General features: G+C 39.2%; 1 protein-coding gene across 4 annotated transcripts in view; it reads left to right on the forward strand.

Annotated features, from left to right (window-relative positions):
* The first annotated feature begins 2,223 nt into the window (after positions 1-2,223).
* The window catches only part of rhbdl3 (rhomboid, veinlet-like 3 (Drosophila)), a 47,377-nt gene continuing 23,604 nt past the window's right edge, over positions 2,224-25,996 (forward strand). The window contains exons 1-2 of one of the 4 annotated variants that reach the window (XM_067497397.1): positions 2,224-4,841; positions 5,470-5,493. In XM_067497397.1, the coding sequence (XP_067353498.1) occupies positions 4,701-4,841; positions 5,470-5,493 (165 nt within the window). In that variant the 5' untranslated portion in view covers positions 2,224-4,700. The remainder of the gene's footprint in view (positions 4,842-5,469; positions 5,494-25,996) is intronic. The other 3 variants (XM_067497394.1, XM_067497396.1, XM_067497395.1) reach the window with 3 other exon arrangements.

Below are 25,996 nucleotides of genomic sequence, written 5' to 3' on the forward strand. Positions count from 1 at the left end.
AATTGCCTTACCAACTGAGCTACAGCCGCTCTATTCATGTAAATTATTGTAACATTTGCTTTTTAAATTAGTGATTATTCTACAACAGCTTTGGTTTAAATAAGTTGGAATGTAGCAGAAATTATTATCTGAGTTAAGTGTGTGTGTTACTGATTTATGAGTAGGTATAAAAACAAAAAAAGCAGATTGGCAATATTAGCTAAAGTAATGAATAAATGCTAATTGCATTTAGTAGTTGCATGAAAATGGTAAAGGAATAGAGATGTATTTGTCTAGTAATTGTGAGAAAAACCTTTATACAAAAGTAAAATAATGGGTGTTGTCTGTTCAAAGTAACACAAAATGGGTTTTGTAAACTGTTATTACTGTAAACTGCTAAAAATAACATTAGTGGATAAATACAAAACGTAACTGCTTGATTTTATTGTTTTAAAAAAGTAACGTTAAGCCAAAAAGAAGTTAGTTTTATAAAAGGTTGGAAGTAGTTAGCTAAATGTAGGCTAACATCAAGGTTTAGATAAGCTAGCATTAGCCAACAGTAATGGTTAAAATTATTGTTGGCTAAATGCAGATACACAAAGGTTAATTACTTTCAGCAGTCAATAGATAACCCTAATTGGTTGATGCAATTACCTTATTAAAAGTAATGGAAACATTTCTATTTCATATAATCAAGTGCTAAATCGTTTGAAGTGGACATTTTAGCAAATTAGTGGTATATATAAATATGGGCTGTGTTGTGAGGGTATGTTAGAAAATGCTGGGATTCAAACAGAACATTGTGACTGTAAACGCCTTTATCAAACCACTGTTAAAAGAAAGTAACACCTCCATGTGGTCAAAGCTTATTTTGTCCAATGAGCTGCTTTAAATGGAAATTCCCAGGATAGCTGTAGTTAACAGGATATTCCCCCCTCACCCTTCGTAACATTAAAGATGACTATGTGGCATAATGGGGGATAATGTGGCATGTGGGGGATTGTGAAAAGGTTCATATTGATTTATTTTTAGTTCATATAGAAAGTCTTCAACCCTTCTGGAAGAATCTTCCATGTCAAAGAGAAAACATCCCTACAAAGCACTCTACATTAAAACAGAAAATAAGTAATTGCAAAGCTATTCACTCCTTTTAAAATGATTTAAATGTTAACTGTTAGGGGACATGGTTACCCTTTGTGATCTATTTACCTGTGCGTGCTACGGCATTTAGAATCGGTTATTTATACATATTTTGCTAGGCTATAAAAGATGTTTGAGCCTTTAAAATTTGATAAAGATGGTAAGAGATGAAGAGATAGAAAATGGAACCCAACCAGAAGTAATCAGAATAGCAAGCAACAGTATTTGGAAAAATGTTGCTATGTAACTTAATTCCACATTTATTTCACATGCTAAAAAGACCACATGCAATTAAGAATCCAAACATTTAGACATGGTTTACTGACCTCTAAACAAAGAATTGCTCCTGAATCCTTTGTTTGACTTTTTTAAACAAACTTCAACTTTAAACTAATACTGTTTTGCAGGAGTCAGGAGAAGAGCCCAGTGGTTTAAAAGAAAAAAAAAAATCAACTAGCTATATTGTTTCCATGGCAATTCCCTACCTGGGCAAGTTTCCCTAGTGGGATGCTGCAGACAATGCCACCATAAAATAACATCTCACACATGGCTTCTGCCTAACTGTTAGGTTTGTATGATGATAATGGTAGATAGTTGGTAGATATACAGTAGATGTTTCTTTGAAACTGGTGTGATTGTAGTAGTAGGCCTGTCATGTTCTCTAACATCTGGAATTTACAAGCTTGGGCATTCCCATGTTTCTAAGATTTATTGCATGCAATTTGTGACCTTACAATACTTTTTGTGTGACATTATTAATTAGTATTCATATCATGAGATGAGTTTATATCAAATGAGTCAATGAAATCCACTGAAAGAGACTAAGGCATTGCAGCAGCAATAGTTATCAGAGTACATATTTGGACAAAGAGAGAATTTTTAACAGTCCTGCAAAGCTTATTGAGTTATTTGGAGATATAGCAAAATCTTAAAAATAAGAAGAATATATCACAATCTGTTAAATTAATTCCACCCAAGAAAAACCCTGACCTCTGTGTACAAGTGAATTTAACAATCTGTATGTAGGTGGAATCACTTTTGGTCAGCATTTAATGAATGTTTATCAATAACTAGAAAATATGGTATGAAGATATGGTGTAATAATTGATTAGAGCTACAGAGCGGTTATTGTGTTGTTTCTACAGCTGCATGAAAACAAAATCATGCTTCAATTCATTGCTGAAAGGTAACCACTCTAAGACCATATGGAAATTTATTTATTTGTGATTTAGATGCAGTAACAGCTATGATGAAGATGAGCCAGAGTTGAAATGTAGCAGCCTTATATTTCAAATTGTCCATCTGTAAAGCGTAAAGCGTATAAGCACAGGGTTTTATTCATAATACCTCAAAATAAACCCTAACACAATTCATAACTAACTCTTTATCTCTTTAGACATACATTAGTTGTGCTTGTTTTAAGATTAGAAAGAAATTTTGATCAATTTCCAGTGTTTCAATCAAGCATTGACAATACTCTCCGGTCATCTTGTGTGGGAACAAAACATTCTTGCACTGTCATAGATAGGCACAGATGATATTTAGTTTAATTGTAATAACTGATGTTGGTCTATAAAATGCAAACCTGTATTACAGGCAATACATAAATGTCTAAAAATTATGACTTTGTCATTGATTGTTGAGGTTAATTAAAAACAACATGCTTTTCAAATAAATTCAATTAATTACAATTTTCATGTAATTAAATATGGTTACATTTTAACCATTATTACCTTTGGAGTTGCCAAGCTCATACAGTTTCATTTTTCAGTGTTAATCCTATCTACCAGTTCTTGTCTTTCTTACTCTTTCATTTGTTAGGAAGCCTGTTCAAACAAACGTTTTACTGCATTATTACCAAACACAAACAATACATTTTCCACATGGATTTTTCACCACATGACAAGCCCACAGTTGTAATTCATGTAGGCTTGCTTTATCATTAGTGGGCAGTTTCAGACCAAAGGTGCTGGTTAACAGTGGTGAAACATTGAGTGTGTAACTGTGGAGGTACACGGTTTCTTTTCGTTTTTTTTTTTTTTTTTTTGTTAGTTTTTTTCTTTGTCCTTTCGGCTTATCCTGTGAGTTCAGGTTCACCATAGCGGATCAAGTTAAGTTGGCACTGTTTTTTTGTTTTGTTTTGTTTTTTACGCTGGATGCCCTTCCTGACGCAACCCTCCCCAGTTTCCACCGGGCTTAGGACCGGCACTGCACGGCTGAGGAAGGGGTGTTGGGGTTCAGTGTCTTGCCCAGAGATACTTTGACATGTCGTGTTCTGTGGAATTACGTTAAGGAACGTTTTCTGTGGAATTACTTTGTTATCAGCTCGATCGATTGCAGAACGTGGAATTCAATAAATGTTCAGTGCAATTATCCACTCCAGAGATCACTGTATGATGTCTGGAGTGGATAATTGTTGGACCACTGGACACGAGTAAGCCTGCCTCTACAATTAGTATATCATTTAAGACTGTTAAGCATTTGTAAAGCTGTCAGTTAGGTTGCAACTTGATATTACATTTACATTACTGTCCGTTTGACTGGTAGTAAATTACTATATAATTATACATCTATATCTACATGATGTAATTATCATGCACAGAAGACCAAACAGCCAGCTGGCAGTGACCCGGAGTGCCTCCACCCCTCTGTGTGTGTGTGTGTGTGTGTGTGCCGGGAAGGACACATGTTACAGGGCCAGCGTCCCGGGAACACCAGCCTGACCTGGACCCAGCAAAGGCAGCAGTCATCCCAGCAAAGGTGGTGGGCGTGTTTAAAGTCCCCCCCTCTACACACACCCCATGAGTCTTCCTGCCGACACGCGGCGGAGAAACAGTCATCTGTGTCAACGTTGCGCCGCCGATAGCGTGCCAGGTATCATGACGCACCAAAAAATTGGTCACTCAGCTGGAGTTTTGTCTGTGAATCAGTCATGTTTCCCCGCTGTTTAAGTAGAGTTGACGGCCTCCCGCGGATGGATCAGGCTTATGTGGCTGGTGCGTAATTCAGTCGGGTTTATCACGTCTTTCCTGCGTTTCATCTTGTCTGTGTTTGATGATGTCATTATTTATTTCGGATGGATCTGCAAGTCGCTGCTGCTGCTGCTGCTGCTGCTGCTGCATAGCATCTCTCAAAGTGAGACTCGCTCTGTAAATGTGTCTCCTGCCTCAGAAACTTGGACCGCTGCCTCTGTTCGTGGTGAGCAAAATTCCGGCTGTTTTCCAGCTCCAACTGTACAGACTTAGGATGTAGTGGACGGCAGTGTGACACCACGTAGGGACTTAATAACCCAGAACTGTTATCACATTAACTTTTCCTTGTGGACAAAGATTTGTCTCACTGGTCTGGTCTGGTCTCGGTGGAAGGAAGTACGCTGGTGGACGAACACCTCGTTAATATATCCGCGTCTGTCATTTCACTTGGACTAATCTGACCGTACAAAATCGAAGAAAGCGAGTGAGCATGATGCTCAGCTGTCTCACTTTCTGTCATTGCTGACACTCATTAAAAGCGAGATGGGCCCGTAAAGTGCACTATGTGAAGTCATCCCTGAGGGCTGAGTCGCTGCTCTACGCAGGTGTATGGAGAAGAGCAGCACAAGGATGGCGAGAGGAACGCGGGAGGTGCCGCTAAACTCCTCACCGGCCGTGGCTGCGAACGCAGAGGGCGAGGAGATCGAGGTCTTGGAAAGCACCGACGTACTACCCGTATCTCCGGAGGACGTAAGTTTAGACACATTGTAAACTCAAATGGACACGAATGGACTAATTCTTTTCACTATTTTACACTTAAACTGTCATTTTCCTTGGCACTAGAGAAAAATTACACAGTGCATTCGATTTTATGTGCTGCATGGGGTATAAGCTTTATCAGCAAATTTAAATTGAGTTTCGATGGTTATTTTTATAAAGTTTATGCCACAAGCCATAAAGTATTGCAAGGATGCCACAAGAGATATTAAAAACTGAAAGGCATTATAGGCAACACTGTAGCCGAATGAAACACACAGCAGATCCTCAATAGGATATTTTTTAATGGACAAACAAACACATAGACGTATTCACACATAAGCTGACTCAGCCATTCGGACACCTTACTACAAGAGAACCCTCACACTTTGGTACCAATCATTATGGCTCATAGATCTCAGCCAAAAATAAATGAAAATAACTGCATGTGATTGCAAGACTGGAATTAAGGCAAATATCCATAGTTTTTCTGACCAAGAGTCACCATTTCCAAACAGGTGCTTCTTTGTGCTTCGGTACCTATTTCAGAGATTTTTTTTACTGTTTGTTTCTCTCATTAACTGCTTTACTTGACCTTTTTTTCTCTCTTTGCTTGTCTCAGCAATGGAAGTCTCTGTTTGACAAGGTACGTACAAGCTAAACTGGCTTAAATCTTTCAGCATGTGCATGTTTCATTCATTATTAAGGAGTGTTGTCTGTGAAGGTGCTCATCGATGTGTAATCTGTGGGTGACCTCTGAGGGAGTTTTGTTTAACAAATAACAAAAGCAGCATCTGGCTTAAAGGTCATGGAACAAAGGGAAGACGTTGGAAGAAGTCAATATTTAGTGCTTCATGATAATATCAACCAATACGTAATTCTTTGATTTTTATGAATATCGCCTTTGTATATATATATATATATATATATATTATATTATATCAAGTATTCTGTAACATTATCATTAATGGATGTTACTTAAACCGAGAGATTTTAACTTGAGCAGTCAGAAATGATGTAGTTTATTCAGATTATAGTTGGCTTCACAAAACAGCTTGCTTATATTTACTATTTTACTCGATCATCTATGCTGTTTAAAGCAACCCAAAAGATCTAATGCAGGTGAATACATTTATTTTTAAAGTGCTCCTTTGCTTATTGCTATAGTTTTTGCTTCGCCAATTATTTTTATTTGGGCCTATCTGTAGGTAAACATGCCTCGCAACAGAATTTAAATTGGTTGAATTAGGTACATTTATCGGGTGTCAGCTGCTGGAGTCTTCTTTCCTTCAGTTTCAGTTTGCAATTCAGGCTGATTAGGCAAATGTATTTTTAGATCAAAATCTTGCCTAGTGCAGCTTTAAATCCTCTGCCTGCTGGGTAGGAATTATGGCATAACATGTAACCAGGCCGCAGCTTTGTCAAACCAAACTCCTGCAGAGATGAGAGCATCAGTGAAGCAGGACCCCACTGAAGGCTGTGGCTATATTGTCTGCTGACATTGACCCTAATAATGCTATTAGAGTGATACATAATACTGGATGCATTGATCTATGAGTCAGACCAATCTGCCAAAAAACACATGCAGGTGTTCATACACACATACACACACACACACACACACACAAATTCAGATCCAAGAAACCCCAAGAGAAGGGAAACACTGACTGCCTGATCATGCAAGCAGCAGGTTGGACTGACAGACGGCAAACGGGCCCCACACGTACACACTTTTGTTCACACATCTACTGCTCTCTAAGGCTAGCACAGCACCTGCCCTCTCTGGGGCTCCCCCTTCTACTGAGGGAAAATTGTGTATGTGCGTGTGTTTGTGTGAGCAAGGGTCAGCAATGGTGTCTAGGGTTGAGCCAAAGGCTCGTGTCAGACTCGCTTTTTCAGAAAGAAACTGAGGTCCCATGGGATAATGAGAAAGGCTATGTAAGGTGTGTTTTGTGTGTGTGAGTGTGTGTTAGTGAGGAAGCATAATCTTTTGATAGGCATTAAGGGGGCCTCTTAGTCCGTTGTCTTCATGTGTGCAGCACAGCTTTGCGTTTCTTCAAGTAGATGCTGGTCTAAAAAGCATGGTTTTATCTAAATGGAGAGGTTGCTGTCCGGTCTGGCAGCACAAATGTCCATTCACTCTTTTATACTCCTTCTCTTCTTCCTACTCTCAATAACCTGCACCATTTGTCAGGGGGCTGACCTCGGAAATCGTCTGTGAAGTGAGTAAGGAAGAGAAATGATGGGCCAGTAAAAACTAGGAAAATAAGGGTCTGCCTGGCAGTCTGGGAACCAGTGTCACTGAATCATAGACAAGATGAATGCTGATTGAAAACAAAGAGCAAGTCCCAGGATTTTATTTGGTTAATATTCAACTATGTATATGTTTATTTTTTCCATTGTTATAAGGGGGCAGACATAACACATCTATAAAATAGTGTCATCGACAAAACTGTATTAACCCCATTGGTTGCTTTTATGTACTGTGCACTTTAAACTAAAGTGCTTCACAGTATTGCTCTCATTCACCCTACATGCTGGCCTAACTGCAGTAGAAACCTGATTTCAATTTCTTGCTTTGGGCTTTGGACCCTGTGTGGATGGAAATCTGAGAATTGACCCATCAGCCTGTTGATCCTAGACATGCCTTTCATTTTATTGTCTTTCAAGATTTTTATCCTGTTATTAAGAGTAGCTGTTTGGAGGAGCTACAGTATGAATGCCTCTGCATTGAGATGCACCTTGATTAGGTTTAACCCAGATCACAACTTGTACAAACTAGTGTATTTCAAGAATATCCCCATCTTTACTCTTCCAAATGTCTCGTAAGCTGCAATTTGACCTTCTAGCACTTGTTATTTTCAGCAAAATGCTACATTGAGTTTAATACATCAGCAAAACGTGCCCAGAGATGAAGACAATGATGCATTTCTTGTGTTAATCAATGCTGGCATCCCTGCCTTGTCAGACACAGAGCACATTCTCTTCTGTCCATCCCATCAGGGATGTTTACACAGCAGAAAGAAGACAGCATCACTGTTTCTCACTTATCCTTTCTTTGTTTGGATTATTGCTTTCCTCCAACTTCTTAATTGCAGCTTGTGCTGTGTAGAAAACCTTGCCTATCATATCATTTTTACATGCTCCCAAGTGAACTCGGTACATACAGCTATCAATTTCGGGGTTTCAGACCATCGGGGGTTGGAATCAAAGTGCTGCGTTGCCCTATTCACTTCCCCCTTCACTCCTCTCTCCTGTCCCTGGAGAGGATTTTGTTGCTGTATAAGTGCTTTTCTCCTCTGTGTGCAGGAAGTATGAGACCAAACCTCAGAATGCTTTGATTCATGTTCCCCATCACCAGAAACAAACATGAGAACTGAAAACAGACAGAGGTGACATCTAATAAAGCAGAGGGGATGCTTATAGGAGGTTAGGAGCTGGACTGGTCTGTCATTGTCCCTCATAATTAAAGTGCCACAGCCTTTGTTTGCCCTCTAGACACACACAGAAATACATATACACACATCTGGAAAGAGTACAGTTATTGTCCTCCAAAACAATTAAGGGTCTGAAGTAGATTTTGTGCTTCCAGATCTGCACATTCACTAAGAAATTCGGGAATAGACCACAGTTAATGTCCAGGTTTTATCTGATAAACCATGTTAGGGCATGTCAGATTGACTTCAATTTATGACAGTAATTGAAAATTATACATGTTTCAATATAATTCCTTTATGTCATTCCTTTTCGTCCTATGTTCACAATTATATAGTAAAGTCTATGTACATTATTTGCCTTTTGAAATGGAGAGAGAGTCTTCTATTTACAATGTTAATAATGAAGGTCTACATCTGCACTGACACACACAATATTGTTATGTAAAAGAACTGGGAATGTGTTAGTGCTTATAAAGCGTGCGTTAAGTCTCCAGGTATACAGACTGGAAGTCTGTCTTAACAGAAAGCTGGGGCATTATTCATACACACACTGTATGTGTGTCCTATACAACCATCTCTGTCTGTTAATGTATTAGAAATCTAAAACCTAGCCTTCAGCAAACAATTCTTTGATTTGAACTTTGTGTCCAAATGTGTGCATGTAATCCATAATTGTGTTCACAGGTGCTGTTGTCCTTACAGCCTGTTCCCACTGCCATGTTGAAATGCCTCTGGGCATGCACCCAGAGGGGCTTAGTGATTAAACACTTTCACATGGCTGCATTTTTTCGATGAGTGTTTCCCCCTCAATTTCTTGCTTGGTGGCATAGAAGACCACTGAATGGGAGTTGATTCCACATCTCCTCACTGAAACTAAACAAAAATCATAGATCAATCATATCTTAGAATTGTTTTCCAGCCAGAAGAGACTTGCTTAGCATGCAGGGAAACACTGTATTATCCATGTTGTAATGTTGTACATGATTTATGATCATCTTCCCATCACCTCTAAGTTCTATCAATGTAGTATGGTTTATTGTTAAAATAATCCAGCTAACACCATTAATTAAAGCAAGGAGACATTCAGTGTTGGGGTAGCCACCTGTTCCTTGTGGGACTCGTGTTTCCTCGAGTTTCTGTTTTGCTTTTCAATGAGCTTGTTAGACATTCAGTGGCCGTAACTAATAGAAGAAGAAGATCATTATTTTAAGTGCCATTTAACTCCATCGTTCTGTGCACAACACAGCTGGCATCGCCTCAGCATCGCTCTTTTTTTAAAAGTGCACTTCAAATGAATGGCGAACCGTCCAACTGGTACTTAATAGATAAGAAAACTGGGAACCCTCAGCTGTGTTTACTGGTGCATGAACGGATAGAATGTCTCTCTACAGCCTGTCAATTTCCCCTATTTAAAAAACAAAAGGACGTTTAAGTACCCCACTTCTTCCTGAATTTTCCAGCACGTTGCTGATACTGTTGTTGATTGGTGTTATTGGGAACTCTATATAACTTCAGTTATATAACTTCCTTTTTGTGGTGTGTGTGTGTGTTTATTGTTAAAAAATACATATTTAAAAACCAAAATGAGATTTAACAATGAGAAAATAACAGTGATCATTTCTATTACTGGCAGCAACAGATGTAGAGAAGAGATATATCAAGTTAGACTTTGTGAGTAGGTGAAGATACATTTTTATAGGATCAGAAAAAAAGTAGGTGCACTGGTTAAAAAACGATTGAAAAGACTGAAAGAAAGCTGCACTTTCCAATGCAAATCAATACTTTAATGAAATCAAAGAAATTATGATGATTTTATGAACCAAAGTCAAGTTAAGTTTCTATTTCTAGTGTCTTTTATAATGTGCAAATTCTTTCTCAATTTCATCCATAATATTTTCTGATAATTGTCTAATTACCATTCACACATTCAGTACACAGATGGTGGGGTCGAAGCCTGCTGACCTGCATATCTGACACTACGGCAGTGATTGACATGGGCTGAGATTAGGGGAAGCGGATCAATGAGCAGTTTGTTGTGGTATCGAACTGTCTTGTCATGATTTAGAATTTTATAGTAACATTACTTACAGGCAGTGGATGACACCCCATCCCATTCAATTAAATAGTGCCTGGGCTGTGTGTTGGTAAAAAACAGACAGAACCTTAAGCATTTTTATTGAAAGATGTAATCAGAGCTCATCTTTCCCCTCTCCCCTGTTTTTCCTCTGCTCAGCTCTAAATAGATTTACTTAATGAAAGGCACAGTTCCAGTCAGTGGACTGTAAAAAACAGTCTCTGCTTTTATGCAGGAGTAAAAATAGCATCTGTACCTGTCGATCTCTAAGTGGGAGAAAGAAAGTGTGCCACTGTATCCATAATTGGCTATAGTGTGCAAACTCCTAGCAGTGTTGACATGAAATCAATGTTTTTTTTATTCTTGTATAGCTCAGTGATGTAGCCATTTCTATGTGCTATGCGTGTACATACTTAAGAGCATATTTGTAATTATCAGATCACTGTACATTCATTGTTAGACATATTCATTTAACAAGCAACAAATTTAGGCCAACCGTGTATTTATTTATTTTAATTGTCAGACAATAAAACAGCCTAGGCCAGTTACAACTGTCTTTTACCCCCTGCAGAGCCAGACAGATTCAAGAGGAGTCCAGCTAAAGGGGGAACATTTATTAACCTGTGTGAAGAAATTTTAATCAAAACAAAGAAAAAGCTGATTGTTGCTGCTGATTTTTTTTGCAATCTGTCATTAATGTCTGCGGTAAGGTTAGACACCAACCGTCTAGTTGGAGCATGGCATGTAAGTTACACGCACAGCACAACAGAACACCCCCCGGAACTACTGATTTGCTAGAACAGAGCCACTGCCAACCACTTTATGTCTGCATGTGTTAAGCAACAGGTACACATGACAGTAACACTACAGTACCTTTGTGTAAGTTGAAAAACTTCACCTCTACCAGTAAAACAATGCTGTTTCCAGCTTCCTATTTCAGGCTGTCAGTCAGATCCTTTGGGGATCAAAGACAGTGCAGGCCCATTCATTCCTTATGCCTGAAACTGTAATACTTTTCCCACAGGTTATAGTTACATAGCTGCTGACAGGGTGAGGTGCTGGCTATGATCTATCACATCGTGTGTGGTGTATGCACTGAATGTGTATGAGTGCATGACTTTTAGGCCTGTTGCTGCTTTGTTCTGGGAGTAATGGCAGAGAGGTCATGAAATGAAATGAAACATGAAACATGAAATGGAAGATGTGTGTGTTTGGGGCACACAGCTAGTGTTAACTGATTTGTGGCTCTTCAGTCAAACGCTACAGTACCCATTAGAGAATGTTCCACACTGAGAATACTACTCTTTCATTCTTTTCTGTTCTCTTCTTAGAACAACATTTAGTTTTTATTGAGACAGATGCGATGTAGACAACAACCGCAAAAGAAAGCTGACAACTACCAGATGAAACCAGATGTTCACGCCCGTGTGCTAGATTTATAACACCAGCAACACTTTCTGGGTTTAAGCTCTAAATTATTTGCTGGCTTTCAAATCACTTTGTCTTACTATGTGCTCAGCTATCCATGAAGCACTGTTCTGCCTCACCAGCGTCTTGTTGTTTATTCGTCTTTTACCTTTTCCTTCTCCCCTGGGGAAATAGCACTGAAGTAATGGTAGACTGCTGTGTAGATAAAATAATGCGAGACACACATAATTCATACGTAATAGAATTTCTTGCTGGCATAGCAAAGTTGAAATTTTCTCAAATCTTTCTTTTGTTTGAAAGAATTTGTTGTCTATTTTGTACTAAGAATCTTTAAAGTATTGCCTTTCAAACAAATGAGCTGTAGCCCAGCTTGTTCTGTTGATTGTCTTTCCTCCATGTTGCTCTCTCTCTTTTTGTTTACATGAAAACTCAGAAGCTTACAGCTTTCCTTGCAGACTCCATAGCTGTGTCTCTTTATTTGACACCCCACTTATGGGAATAAAAATAATTTCCATTTGGCACAAAGCAGGTGGGGTCCCAGTTGGATGTGGGCCTGTGATAGACTGTGATAATCACAACAATCCCTCCCCCTGTGCATTCCTGCAGCTGATATACAGTATGTGTCTGATGAGCACTGGAAAATTACTTACTGTAGATAAATTAAGCCCCTAAGCGGCTTCCCTCGCACTCCCTGGTTGTCTCAGTTCCAAAACTGAAAGTAGACAGTTGAAATGACACTTTTTACATTAACACTATAGTCAATTTTCTGTAAAGAACTAGTTTAAAATAATAGCTTAATTATGGTTCAAAGTAATTAGATTTTTCTGGCATGACTGGTTTACGTGCTGTACTGACACACCTCGTAATATCAACATATTTTACATAAGTGTCATTATTCTCATTTTTCTTAAACCAATGAGTTTAATAGTCTATAGTCATTTACAAACCTAAATTGAGGATAAAGCCAATTTGTAGTAGTATAATCGGGACTATACTCACACTTGATATGTCTATTAATTGATTATGCCTAAAACATCAACCTATGAGATTGCTCATAATATTAAATAATTTAAATATCTTTATTGTCAAAACACTTAAGTCTTCTAAAGAAAAGCATTCTGTCCTTCTGGGATGCCTTGGCTGTTGTTCTGGAAATCTGGCCTTGACCAGCCTGGCAGGCTCAGCAGATGCCAAGGTGAGTGACAGTGCTTAGCTTTCACACAGATCTCACTTCCCATCCTGTCCCCATCCGTGTCGTCTTACAGGGCATCGCTGCCAAAGGCTGCCAGCAGGGCCAAAATGCTGAATTGGCTAACTATATGAATTATGTGACAAGGAGAAACCACATTATACAACACAAAAAACAGACCATTAGAAAGCATGCCCATTTTTGTACTACCTTGTGTAGTTTGTTCTAATCTTTTGGCTCCCTCGTTCATTTTAAATAGGGTGGGCAGCAAATTACTTCTTTACATAATGCACTCCAGTTAGACTCCACCATCCATTGTGACCTCAACAACAAAAACATAGTAGAATTATCACTTTCTGACAGCTTCAACTTAATAATAAAAATTATAATCTTGTAAATGTAGAATTCATTTCAGAGCTGCTGTATTTCATTGCATTAGATTGTACAGGTGTACCTAATAAAGTAGTAGTATTCACGTAAGTTAGGTGGCAGAGACAGTCAATAAAAAGGCCAGAGATCTCACCTTCAAAATAAGAAATGCACTTTTTCTACTAATACTGAATCAGCTAGCTCTGCTCACAAGCCTGTACATTCCAAATGCTGATGCAGTACCAGTTTTGAAATCTTTTCACTTCACTTTCACGTTAATCATTGTGTTGAGGGATTGCCATAGTGTCACAGCCTTGATTCTGATCTGTGTTGTCCTGGTTACCAGTCCTATCTCTCCTCCGCTCTGCTCTGCCCCTGTCTTTCTCTCCTCCGCTCATACATAGTAAATGCTAAATGGCCGCTTATATACCACTTTTATCCAGAGCACTTTAAAAGTTTCCTGTACATGTTGCTTCCCATTCCCCCATTCACACACACCAAAGGCGGTAGCTGCCATGCAAGGTGCTCACCAGGAGCAACTTATATTATATTTGCAAATCTCTCCATATTTTATTCACAATAGAACATAAACAATATATCAGATAATGAAACTGAGATATTTTACCATTTCATGGAAAATATTAGCTAATTTTGAATTTGATGGCAGCAACACATCTCAAAAAGCTGGAAGAGGGGCAACAAAAGGCTAGAAAAGTAATTGCCGCAAATCAAAAACAAATGGAGGAGCATTTGAAACTAATTAGGTTCATTGGCAACAGATCAGTAACATGACTGGGTATAAAAAGAGCATTGCAGAGAGGAAGAGCCTATTGAATGTAGAGATGGACAGAGGTTCACCAATGTAAGAAAAACTGCACCAAAAAATTGTGGGACAATTTCAGAAAAATTTTGTGAAGACTTTGAAGTTCCCATGATCTACAGTATATAATATCATCAAAAGATTCAGAGAATCAGGAGGAATCTCTGTGCACAAGGTACAAGGCCAAAGGTCAAAACTGGATGCGTGTGATCTTTGGGCCCCTCAGATTGCACTGCATTAAAAACAGGCATGATTCTCTACTGAACATCACTACATGGGCTCAGAAATCACTGTCTGTGAAGACAGTTTGCTGTGAAATCAACAAATGTATGTTAAAGCTGTATCATGCAAAGAAGCAGCCATATGTGAACATGATCTAGAAACGCTGCCTTGTTCTTTGGGCCAAAATGGTAAATTGTTCTCTGGTCAGATTAATCCAAATTTAGAAACCATGGACGCTGTGTTCTGCGGTCTAAAAAGGAGAGGGAGCGTTCAGCTTTTTATCAGTTTAAAAGCCTCCATCTTTGATGGAATTGGGGGTGCATTACTGCTTATGGCGTCTGCAGCTTACAGATCTGAAAAAACACCATCAATCCTGAAAAGTACATAGCAACATATGCTCCCATCCAGACAATGTCTCCTTCAGGGAAGACCATGCATATTTACAGCAAGAAAATGCTAAACCACATACTGCATCCATCACAACAGCATGGCTTCACAGGAAAAGAGTCCAGGTGCTGAAGTGGCCTGCCTGCAGTCCAGAGCTTTCACCAATAGAAAACATTTGGCACATTATGAAACAAAAAAGGCCCAGCAACAAAGGCCCAGGACTGTTGAGCAGCTAGAATCCTGCGTCAGACAAGAATGGGACAACATTCTTCTTCTAAAACTCCAGCAACTGGTCTCTTCACTTCCCAGACATATACAGAGAGTTGTTAAAAAAGAGGGGATGCTACAAGATGGTAAAATTATTACCCTATTCCAGCTATTTTGAGATGTGTTGTTGCCATCAAATTCAAACGAGATAATATTTTCAATGAAATGGTAAAATTTCTCAGTTTCAACATCTGATATGTTGTTTATACATCACACCTTAGCTATTTCTGGATATTGTTTTCAGAAGGTTTTCAGTGTTTTAAGCTTGTATACCAAATCGTACAGGGGATTTCTGTTTTGATGTGGTCATGTCACCCCCAAATATGGCTGAAGTGGTCCAAGTGCCTCCTTTACGTGTTGTAAGTACAGGTCCACATATATTTACACTTTTCTACTTGGAATTAGATCACCCCAAATGCATAGTGCTAAGTGTGAGATAGGGCCAAGGAGAGCCTTCAGATTTGTCCCGTGACAAAGTTATTACCATTCCAACCATGTTGCTTTGTAGAAATGCACAGAAATGTTCTTAGGGTTTCAGAGGTACACGGGAGAATCTCTTTGTTGTTGGGGTTACTACAGCCACAGTTGCCAGTACATCTGCTCATCAGGATAGTTGTCAGTGACCGTGGCACTGAGTGTGTCAATATGATAAGAATCAGTTCCTTCAAGGGAACAGCTGCCAAGCTTGTGACTTGTATTACAGGTGTATTAAGTAAACCTATTTTTGTCACTTTTACAGAAGAACCTTTGTAGAAATTTGAGTCTTTTAATGGGATAAAGGTGTCTGTTGGTACACAGGCAATTGTTCTGTATTTTGCAATTTATCACTGAAATTTGTGTATCCTAAGGAAAAGTTGTGTTTGCGTTCTATCGTTTTGCTTTCTTCTGTCTAAAATGAACTAATGGTTCACAGTTCATCTGATTGTCTTGACTGTCACCACAGATTTTGTTATTTTGTTATTTTTCCCAAACAGCACTGCAGGAACTGTGAGTTGCATAGAGGCTGGCTGAGACTCCAATTATTGGCCAGCTGTCTCCCTTCCTGTCTCACAAGCTGACTTTGAAACTTTGTGAGGATGCAAGTCTACTTCTGCTTCTGTACTACAACTCAGATTTTAAAGTAATTGTCTGTCATTTTGAGAAAAATAACACAGTTTGCTTATTTGCAGAGAGTTAGGTGAGAACTTCAATACCATAATTATATCTATTAAGTTAATATAAAGCTACAGCCAAAAACAGCACAGTTCTGCCCAAACATGAAAAGCTCTATTTAATTGAAAACCCACCTACAAGCACCTCCCGAGTTCACTAATTAACATGTTCTTGTTGTTGATTCTGTAAAAAGTATGACATCTATTTACTAGTGTGGAACCTTTGTACACTTTGTTTTTTGTATAGACCAAGAGGTTTTCAGTTGTTAATTAAGTAGCTTTAGTGGTGCTGCTGGTCAGAATAGCTTACTTTTTAAGGCACAAGCTCACTGACCTCTGAGGATTTTGCCAATAGGATTATGAAGTAGACGGTGCTCTAGTGGTGTTTTCCACTAACACCAAGAATCTGGAGACAGCTGACTGATTGTAGCTGATTATTAAATGCTCCTGCTTGCAAAATTGCCCCAGAACAGCAAAGTAAATGTCAATAGCACAGGGCATTTTGTTGATATTGTTTCATTCTTTTACCCCCGCAGTGTTATCGTTCTGGGTTCCCGTTGAACAGTGGCAGACAGTTTGAAGGCTTTCAGCTGTCCAGATGGCAACCTTGAAAATGTTTCCGACAGCCTTACCAGTTCCCCCTTCCTCATGCCCATCCTTGCACAGCTCCTCCCTTTTTTCTTTTCTTTTCGTCTTGAGACTCGAGGAAAATAAGTCTGGGGCCTCCCCTCAGGGCAGCCCCAGCCTCGGACCTATTTGCCAGCTATTAGAAATCATAAATCTCTATGGTGAATGGGGCTGCTGCCATCAGTGGCGCAGGGTTTTGATTGTGCTGTTGGGGGAGTTGACCTCAGGGCAGGCCCGCAGCAAAAAAAAGGGACTGAATGGGAAAGAAAGACAGCCTGGGGATGGCTCGTTAAACAAAATGTTTCTTCCCTCTTTTTTGTTCCCCTTCTTATTCTGTGAAGAGCTGCTGAATACGTGCATCAATGAAGGGATGCTCGATAGAGGATTTAGCCTGGCAGTAATGAACGGTTCTCACCTTGTTGTAAATGGGAGGTTTCAGGGGAAAAGGTCAGCCATCTATGGCTTAATCTTTGTGATGACCTGCCTGTGTACTTTGTCTGAGTGACATGGATAGTCCCTCGAATATTGTGTGTGTGCTGACAGAGATTTTGACTTTTGACTTTTTAGGCCTGCATTTGTGTCAGGTAGAATGGGATTTTGTCAGTGCTTTCCCTTGATGGTGTGTGTTTTTGTTTTGTATCTGAGTCTTATTTGTGTGTGTGTGTTTGTGTGTCTGTTTGTTTTATTGTGCCTTTATACATGCTTCTATCCATTGTGAATGCTTCACAAGCAGCGACAGGGGGTGAAGTGTTTATTTAAACACATACTAGAGAGCCTGCTGTGGGCCGTTCGGCTGTCTGCTGCAATCCCCTCTGCTTTGGGAGACACCCTGGGGGCAGTACAGCTCTCTCTCTCGCTCTCTCATTTAGTCTGTCTCTCGCACTTGTTTTAAACTGTCGACAAGTCTATTGCTCTCCATCTTGTCACGAAATCAAACACTATCGACACCAGTAGTAATAATCAGTACAGTTCAAATGTGTATGCTGTACAGTGAAGACATTTGTGTTGATGATTAAAATATGCACTAACCTTTATATATACAGTGTATATATACAGTAACCTGTGTTGGTTGAATTCAGAGGTGAACAGAAACATGTTGTTTGCATATTTACAGAGAAATACATCAAAACTATCTGGGAGGACCTTCATCATGTAGCAAGACAATGACCCCAAATATGCTGCCAACTCAACACAAGACTTCATAAAAGGGAAAATGTAGGAGGTTTTAGACTATTAGACAAGTTCATGTTCAGGCCTCAACTCAAATGAACATTTCACTTACTAAAAAGCAGATTAAAGGGAGAACTCCCCCAAAACAACTGAAGGAGGCTGCAGTAAAAGCAGTATCCAAAGTATCCAAAAAGGAAAAAATTGATGACAGTGAGCTGCATATGTGATGCGTTTATTGCAAACAAGGGATATGTAACCAATTATACTTTGATTTGACTCTCAAACTGTCTGTTCCGGTACTTCTGCTCACTTAAATTTGGATGATCTTATTATAAAGGTAACTTATTTAATGTATCTAGATAAGAGCTGAAATGATGTACCTTCATACCATATTCATCTTTTGATTTTAAACTTAAATATCTTCTGTGTACAGCAAAAACAAATGAATTGTCCTATTCATTCCAATACTGTTAAAGAGGGACTGTATATTTTAAACATCGATCTTAAGGTTTTCAGGCAATCTGGTCGAGTCTGTTGCTTTACTCAAGGGCCGGTTATTTTATAAAAAAGGGGTGGACACATGCACACAGTGCTGTTTATATTACATGGATATGCATGTCTTCAGAAGGGGACCTGTATTAGTCAGCACGTACAGTAAGTGTACATTTATTAAAATATTAAATAATGTTTATTGAGAATTGTGTATGTTTTTCTTTTCACATAGAAGTAAAATAGGCTATGTGGAATAGTACACTAAAAGTGTGTGTGTTAGTGGAGGCTCAAGGGTGAGGCAGAGACAGAGAAAAGCGACAGTGAGTGGGTGTGCAGTCGTGGTTATTAAGTGCTGTGTAGTAGATCTTAGTCGCTGTCTGTAAAGTGAGCTGCTGTAATATAGTGGACTTTGGTAGATATGTCAATGGTACAGAGACAGAACATTCTGCCGGTTGATCAAGCATATTAATGCTGTGTTTCCTAGAAACATTTCATTTGTATCAAGATGATCAGTTCTCATTTCATCATGGTCTGTAGAAGAGTTTACTTAAGGCAGGGTCCGTTGACCTTTTTTTAGGATGAACATAATAGCAGTATAATTTAGAATGGGTGTATGTAGAGAAAATAAAGACTGCACATGTCACTTTCAGCAGAAATACAGGTTTGCAAAAAATGAAACTAAATACAAGTTACACAGCGTTAACACTTTTGCAGACACCATCCAAAGCTAAAGAGTCTATCTAACATAACATAAAGAGGACTTCAAACAGTTAAGTATGTGTTAATGTTACCTAAAGGTAGGACAGATGAGAAAAAGATGGACTAAATGATAACTCTGATATCTATTTTGTGATATGAGACCAAGGATTCATTTATATGATCTGAAGTATATGTTTGCACCAATGGCATTCTACCTTTAAGGTTTAACCTTGCTGAAATTGCCATGTACTGTCTCAAGGACATAAACAATACTTTAGCTATGTAAACCGCATCTACATGATCTTGTGGTTTACTGTTTGTCTGTGAGTGAGTCCAGCACAGTCAAGGGATCAGCAGTCTAGGAATTTAAAGTAATATCTCAGTATTTGACATCGATCCACTTATCAGTCCCCATCTATGTATGTGTGCGTATGTACCCACTGAACACATCTTCCCACCAACTTACGTTGCCTGGTTACAGGCCAGTTGGCAAGGAAACAGTGACAGCCCGTGCTAATTTGTGATGGCCCCAGACAACTGTGTTTGCATGTGTGTGATTGTGCACGTGGGTGTGAAGATGAATGAGGGCTTCTAATCTGTCAAGCAAGACAGGTCACCGGGCCCTCCGTTGATTAGCTGAAATAGACATGTCAGCCATCACTGCAGCCACCATGAAACACACTTCTGAGTGATAGAAAACCAATTCAGTCTGATATCCATGTCATCCACATTGACTGAATGCGCAATTTATGCGATTCCCTAAAAAAATATTCTCTTAATGCCAAAGGGGCTACTATTTGTAATTCTAACAGCAATTATTTTCTATATTATTTTAGATATTTAAGTACTACGGAGTCTGTGGTAATGTGTGAGAAGAAAAATACAAGTAGAAAGCTGTAATGTGTGTGATCTGAAGATTTGTTTTTCCTTTCATATGTGTTGTATATAGTCAGCACTTATGCTACAGAAAAGGAAAGAATGAGAATGAGTAACAGAATACATTAGACTGCATGCAATTGAAAGCAGTTACACATGGCAGACTGTGCATTTCCTCTCATAGAGGACAGGAGAGCAGTGGAGAGAGTAGGGAATGCAAAATTAAAGAACATAAAAGAGTATAGGAAAGAAAGGATGGATGAGTAAAAAGGAAGAGAAGAGAGGAGATACTGTGGCCACCTTGTCCTGCCAGTCATTTCTGTCTGTGCCTCCTGATAAGGCTAATCTGCTTGTATAGCCCCACAAGTAATGCTGTGCACTTGAAATTTCAATTTTTGTGGGCTGATATTGGGAGTTTGACTTGGTAACACTTGCAGGGTGAGATTATATGCCAAGGTAGGAGAGAGAACTTTTACCTTCACTGCAGCTTAAGTGCAAGAAGGAGCTAGATTTCATTCTTATTTTTCCATTTGAGAGAACATTTTCATGTACTAATATATTTCTCTCTCATGTTCTGAAAACATGAGAGAAAAGAGTACTGAGACCTTGCAAAGTGGGGTATTTTTATAGATAGTTATTACAAGGTCAAAGTAGTTAAATTCTAAAAATACAATGATAAACTTGCAATAACTGTTTTTCCAATTGCTACTGAGCCTAGTATTCCCATATAATGAGTTGACATAAGATGAAAAATACCTGTTTCAAACAAGTGGCATACATTACATATACCATATCTGTTACGTTTTGTATAAGTAATTTACAAGGACCCAAGTTAGGAGAAGGCAAGGAGGTGTAAAGAAAAGGGTATTTATTAATAATGAAACAGGTGGGTTTAACACAACTGAAAAATCACTCCAATAGGAGGGTAATAAACTTTACAGAACTAAAGACAACAAAATGAGAGACTATACATGAATAGGGAGAACGACAGACAGTACAGCTATACCAAAAACGAGGTGCACACATACAAGACTAATACAACGTAAGGAACACCCAGGGACCAGACAAGACCGTAACTAGTTCAAACACACAAGAGGGTAAACTAATAGGGACTAATGAGCTAAACAGGAATAGACAGATGGCAATAAAACCTAAACAAACTAAACTGGAGGGAAATGGAAGTTAATAGGGGTAACTAATACAGGGAACAGGGTAAAGTAAATAAATAGACCAATAAACTAATGCAAACTAAACAAAGGAGAACCAAACCACTAACACAAGAAATAACCAAACCAGATAACTAGAAGAGACCAAAACACATAACGAGAAATACAAAACCACATAAGGAAAGACCAAACCATACACCAAAACCTTGACAGGGTCCAGCCAAGGATCAGGCAGGATACAAACTAGTGACTTAGGCAGACTGAGTACTAACACTCATAACACATGACACAAACCAGCAGAGAACACTGGGGAGAGCAGGGTATAAAAGGACTGGGGCACAGGTGAAACAAATCAGGACAAAACGAGGAAGGTAAAGACAGCAAACAGACTCACAGGAAGAGACATAGGAGGATCAATAAATTAAAAGCCAAAACAGGAAATAAAGCTAGATAATATAAACACAGGGACAAGACTGTGACAATATCTAAAAGCAAAAATATACCTAGTATTTTGGCACTTCCTGGCTTTTCATGTCCAGCATTATAATTCCAAGCAATAAATAACACTTGACAGTCCTCACCTTGAAATGTTTCTCTTCCTTCTACTGTGTATCTTCCACATCAAAAAGTGTATTCAGTCCTACAACCAATCAGAATCAGAATCAGAATCAGAAACAGAAAAATATATAAACAGAAAAGATAGAATAAAATACAATAACACAAAAAAAAAAAATTGAAGAAGTGAGTATTCAGTGGGAGGTGGTGAAACTTAAAAGTAAGAGTGACTGACCGTAGGTTGGGGGCGCTTATCTGGGGAGGATTGGGGATCTGTCCGGCAGGGTAACTGAAGAGGGGAACAAACTGTTTGTTTGGTGGTCTTAGTCTTGATGGACTGGAGCCTCTTGCCAGAGGGGAGGGGCTGAAACACTTATGATGGACCCTGCCTCTAAATCCTGGAGATGTACAGCTCCTGTGGAAATGGGAGGCTGCAGCCAGAGTGGATGAAAAACCCGACTGTGATGGAGGATGTGAAGATTCGATTATGGCAGCATCTTCACAGGGAGATGGAACTTTGACACATGGCCAGGACCGGGAATCGAACCACTGGCCTTGTGGTCCATGGAGTTCATGACCACAGAAGTGAGGTCAAAGGGTCTGTAATCACCTTTTTGGGGGCTGGTACGATGGCTGAGGCCTTAAAGCAGGCTGACACGTAACAGGTCTCCAGTCAGATGTTAAAAAAAGTCTGTGAAAACAGGAGACAACTGATTATTTCTTCACAAAATAAACCAGGGAAGTACCAAGTTTGAGTGTGCAGTGTGCGCAGCTATGTAGTCTCCTCGGTGTTTCACCAGTTTCCCAGAGAATAAACGCCCATATTCAAACAACGGTAATAAAGAATAGACAGTGTGTGAGACTTTAGGAGGACCTGCTGTTTAATGAATGTGGGTTTTAATAAGAGTGCTGTGCTGGGACAAGGAAGGTCTTCTCTAAACTTGTTGATGTATGCCATGTCACTCTGTCCAATTGTTGCTTAATTGACTTGGTTTGTGCCCGCCTGAAAGTTATCCTATCAAAGATCGTAATTGTACAAGACGCCTGCCACACTGGAGATTCATTTATGTTAAGAAAGCTGTGCTGTTTCCTAAACAAGAAAAGTATTAGCCCCTATAATATACTATTAAAGTCGAGGGGCATAATTTAGTTACATTATTATGACACACATAGTTATAACATTTCCGAACAAAGATAAGAAGCCAGCTGGATAGCTAAAGTTGATGCCAGCTTACTCTTTGTTTGTGCCAGACTCTCTTCCTCTATGCCTCCTTCCTTTCCTTGTTCATCTTTGGCCTTGGCCCTAACCTTTGAGTGTAGGTGCTTTTTATGGCTACATTAACAGGCACTACTGTGGCATTTTGGGCCCTAGTCTTGTTGAAGCATTAGTCATGTCTGTGAAGTGTGACGTGGGCACAGAACTTGCTGGGGGCCGTGACATGCATGGTCTTTATGTGAGCCAGACGGCTGACCTTTTGCTGCAGAATCCTCTGGCACAGGAGATTTCGTGTCTTTGTAATAAATGGTGTTAAACAGTGGTGGTTCATCACATTCCTTCCTCTGCATCCTACCTCACTTTGGTGTTGCTGTGTCACTCAGATGTCAAGTGACAACAGCAGGCGATATGACTGAGAGGAGCATGGCAGTTTTAGATCTGCACATCTGGGTCCCTCCCAGGTGGAAATTTGTTCCCAGCTGAATACAGGCAAAATTCAATTTGAACATTTTAATTATAATGAAATTGAAAAGAAGAATAAGATTCTGACTGACAGAGTGAGTGACAACCAAAATGAAGAAGGTCATCTACTTTTGGTGTCACATCAGATTGTTTTTATCTGTGCGGAAAAATGAAATTTGGAAGAAGAAAACCACATATATGCGGAGTAAAATTAAAAAATTCCCTTTGTGGTTTGTATTGTTAGATTCTGAATCATACCTGCATTTCCTTCAGCTCCTCTGAACAGCACTGATTTTATTAGAAACTCTAAATTCTTTCTCTGTCAGAGAACAATGAAACAACCCACTGGCTACTGACTGATACCATGTCAGCATCAATGCTTGGCCACATTGTTAGACCCAGACTGTGGTAGATATTAGACCTGCTCATGTCAGATTGACCTCTGTGAGCATGCTATTTAATTTTACTAAATGCACTAAGCACTGTGTTGGCTTATCTGTTCAATTTTGTGTCCACAATGTTCCTACACTACAGCAGTGTTCAGATTTCTCCAAAAACATTGTTTTGGACCTAAACAAGAGTAAGAATCCACAACTACAATATGCTCACAACTCTTTGACACTGTACCTTGGCCTAAATGCAAACACACTTCAAATAGCAAACACTAACAATTATATGTGAAGCTGGTATATTCTTTACAATGTCTACCATCCTTGTACCTTGATGATTCATGCAAAACACACAAAGTATAACTAAAACTGATGGGTATGTTCTCATAGTTTTTCAGGTGTTTGGTCAAGTAGTAAAACAAAGTATTAAACTAACTGAAATTTTGAGCAGATAATACTGCTTGATGAAAAGTCAGGGGATCAAATTACATTCATTGTGACAGGAGCAGAAATGTTGACCCTTCCAATTGAGATATTACACTGAAAACCACAAACCCAGTGGTGGCAAAAGAGAAAAGTAATTTACTGATTGAGTGAACAGAGATGACCCAGGTAATCAACAGTGGGTAGGGCAGGGATAGATGGAAAACAAGTGGGGCAAAGGGCCCTGAGGACCAGAATTGCCCACACCTGTTTCTCACAGATCCTCTTACAATTCCTTCTCACTAACATCAGAATTTCCATCAGTATCCATATTGACTAATTGCCCCATCATCTTGATTGTTTTAATGATGACTGCTGTCTGTCTGAGTGTATGACTTTCCATCTCTCCATCACTTTCTTGCCCCCGCATTCAGAGCTGCTGCAGAAAGCCCACATCCTCTCCACCTGAAATACTCTCCGAAATAAGAACAAGTTGAGACCAGGGCAGATGATGAGCCCCGAGAATAGAGTGTCTTCCAGCTTAATGGGCAGTAACATTGATAATGTACTCTATCGGCTGTTCAATGTTCAGCAAGTCATTCAGTAATTGTAGTTTGTTTTTATTTTGTTTTGATAACTACAAGATCAAATAAAGGAGTGATGCTGCTTGGTGGCAGTGACAGGAGGGATACTGATTTAGAATAATGATAGTAAATGTTCTTTGATAAGAAGCTGTGAACTATGAAATGGGTGGCAAACATTGTGTAGGTATAGTGAAATATTTTAGAGCTTTTTTAGATATGAGTTTTTGTAAGACAGTATAATACGATATAGCTTTATTGTTGTAAGTCTCAAATGCATTGTTTGATTCACTGTAGACTAAATACCATGACCGCATACAAGATACAGTAGCTTGTTTTGTCTGAGGGTCAGCTAAATGAGCAGATTGAGGCTGTTTTTTCACTGCAATGCTTTATAATAACAAAAAGTCAGTTGTGTACAGTGTGTGTTTCTGTGGGACCGCTTGCAGGCCTATTGTGACGCATACATCAGAAATAGTGTGTGTGTATGTGTGTGTACATATACACTCACTGGCCACTCACTTAGGTAAACCTTTACAATCTAATGCAAGCCAATACAGCAGCTCTGCCATGAATCTACTTTTACAATATTATAATGTTTCAGTTTTTATTTAGAAACTTTCAGAAAGATAATAATTCTACTCTCTGTTTATTATTGAGGTCATAGTAGATAGTAGGTTCTTCTCTGATGTTTGCTAATATTAAACAATACTGAACATCAGTGTAAGAAGCTTAGGTGCTCATGTTTAGCACAGCCTCCTCATAACCATCTATGGTATATGTTTGCACACATGCACACTCACACATAGTCTAATAACATACAATACTCGATGTGTTACAATAACTCAAGGACATGATTTGGCATGAGTTTTTATGTCGGTGGCTGGGTGGGGCCGCACCTGGTGAGGTGGGATTCAAACCCGCGGGACCCAATGCCATCCTACCATCATGGGGCCACTAGGCCTGACTAACAGCATGACTTGCACAATGGCCTTCATAGCAATTCAAAGCCAGCATTTTGTGATTACATGGTACATGATGATCTGTCTCCTGCAGAGTTCTCACGATACATCCTGTCGTAAGTTTTGTTATCAATGGCTTTGGGCTCCACTTCCTCCTTTATAGTAGAAAATAATTGCAAGTGTATTA

This window comes from Channa argus, chromosome 3 (genome assembly GCF_033026475.1).
Source record: "Channa argus isolate prfri chromosome 3, Channa argus male v1.0, whole genome shotgun sequence".
Lineage (NCBI taxonomy): Eukaryota > Metazoa > Chordata > Actinopteri > Anabantiformes > Channidae > Channa > Channa argus.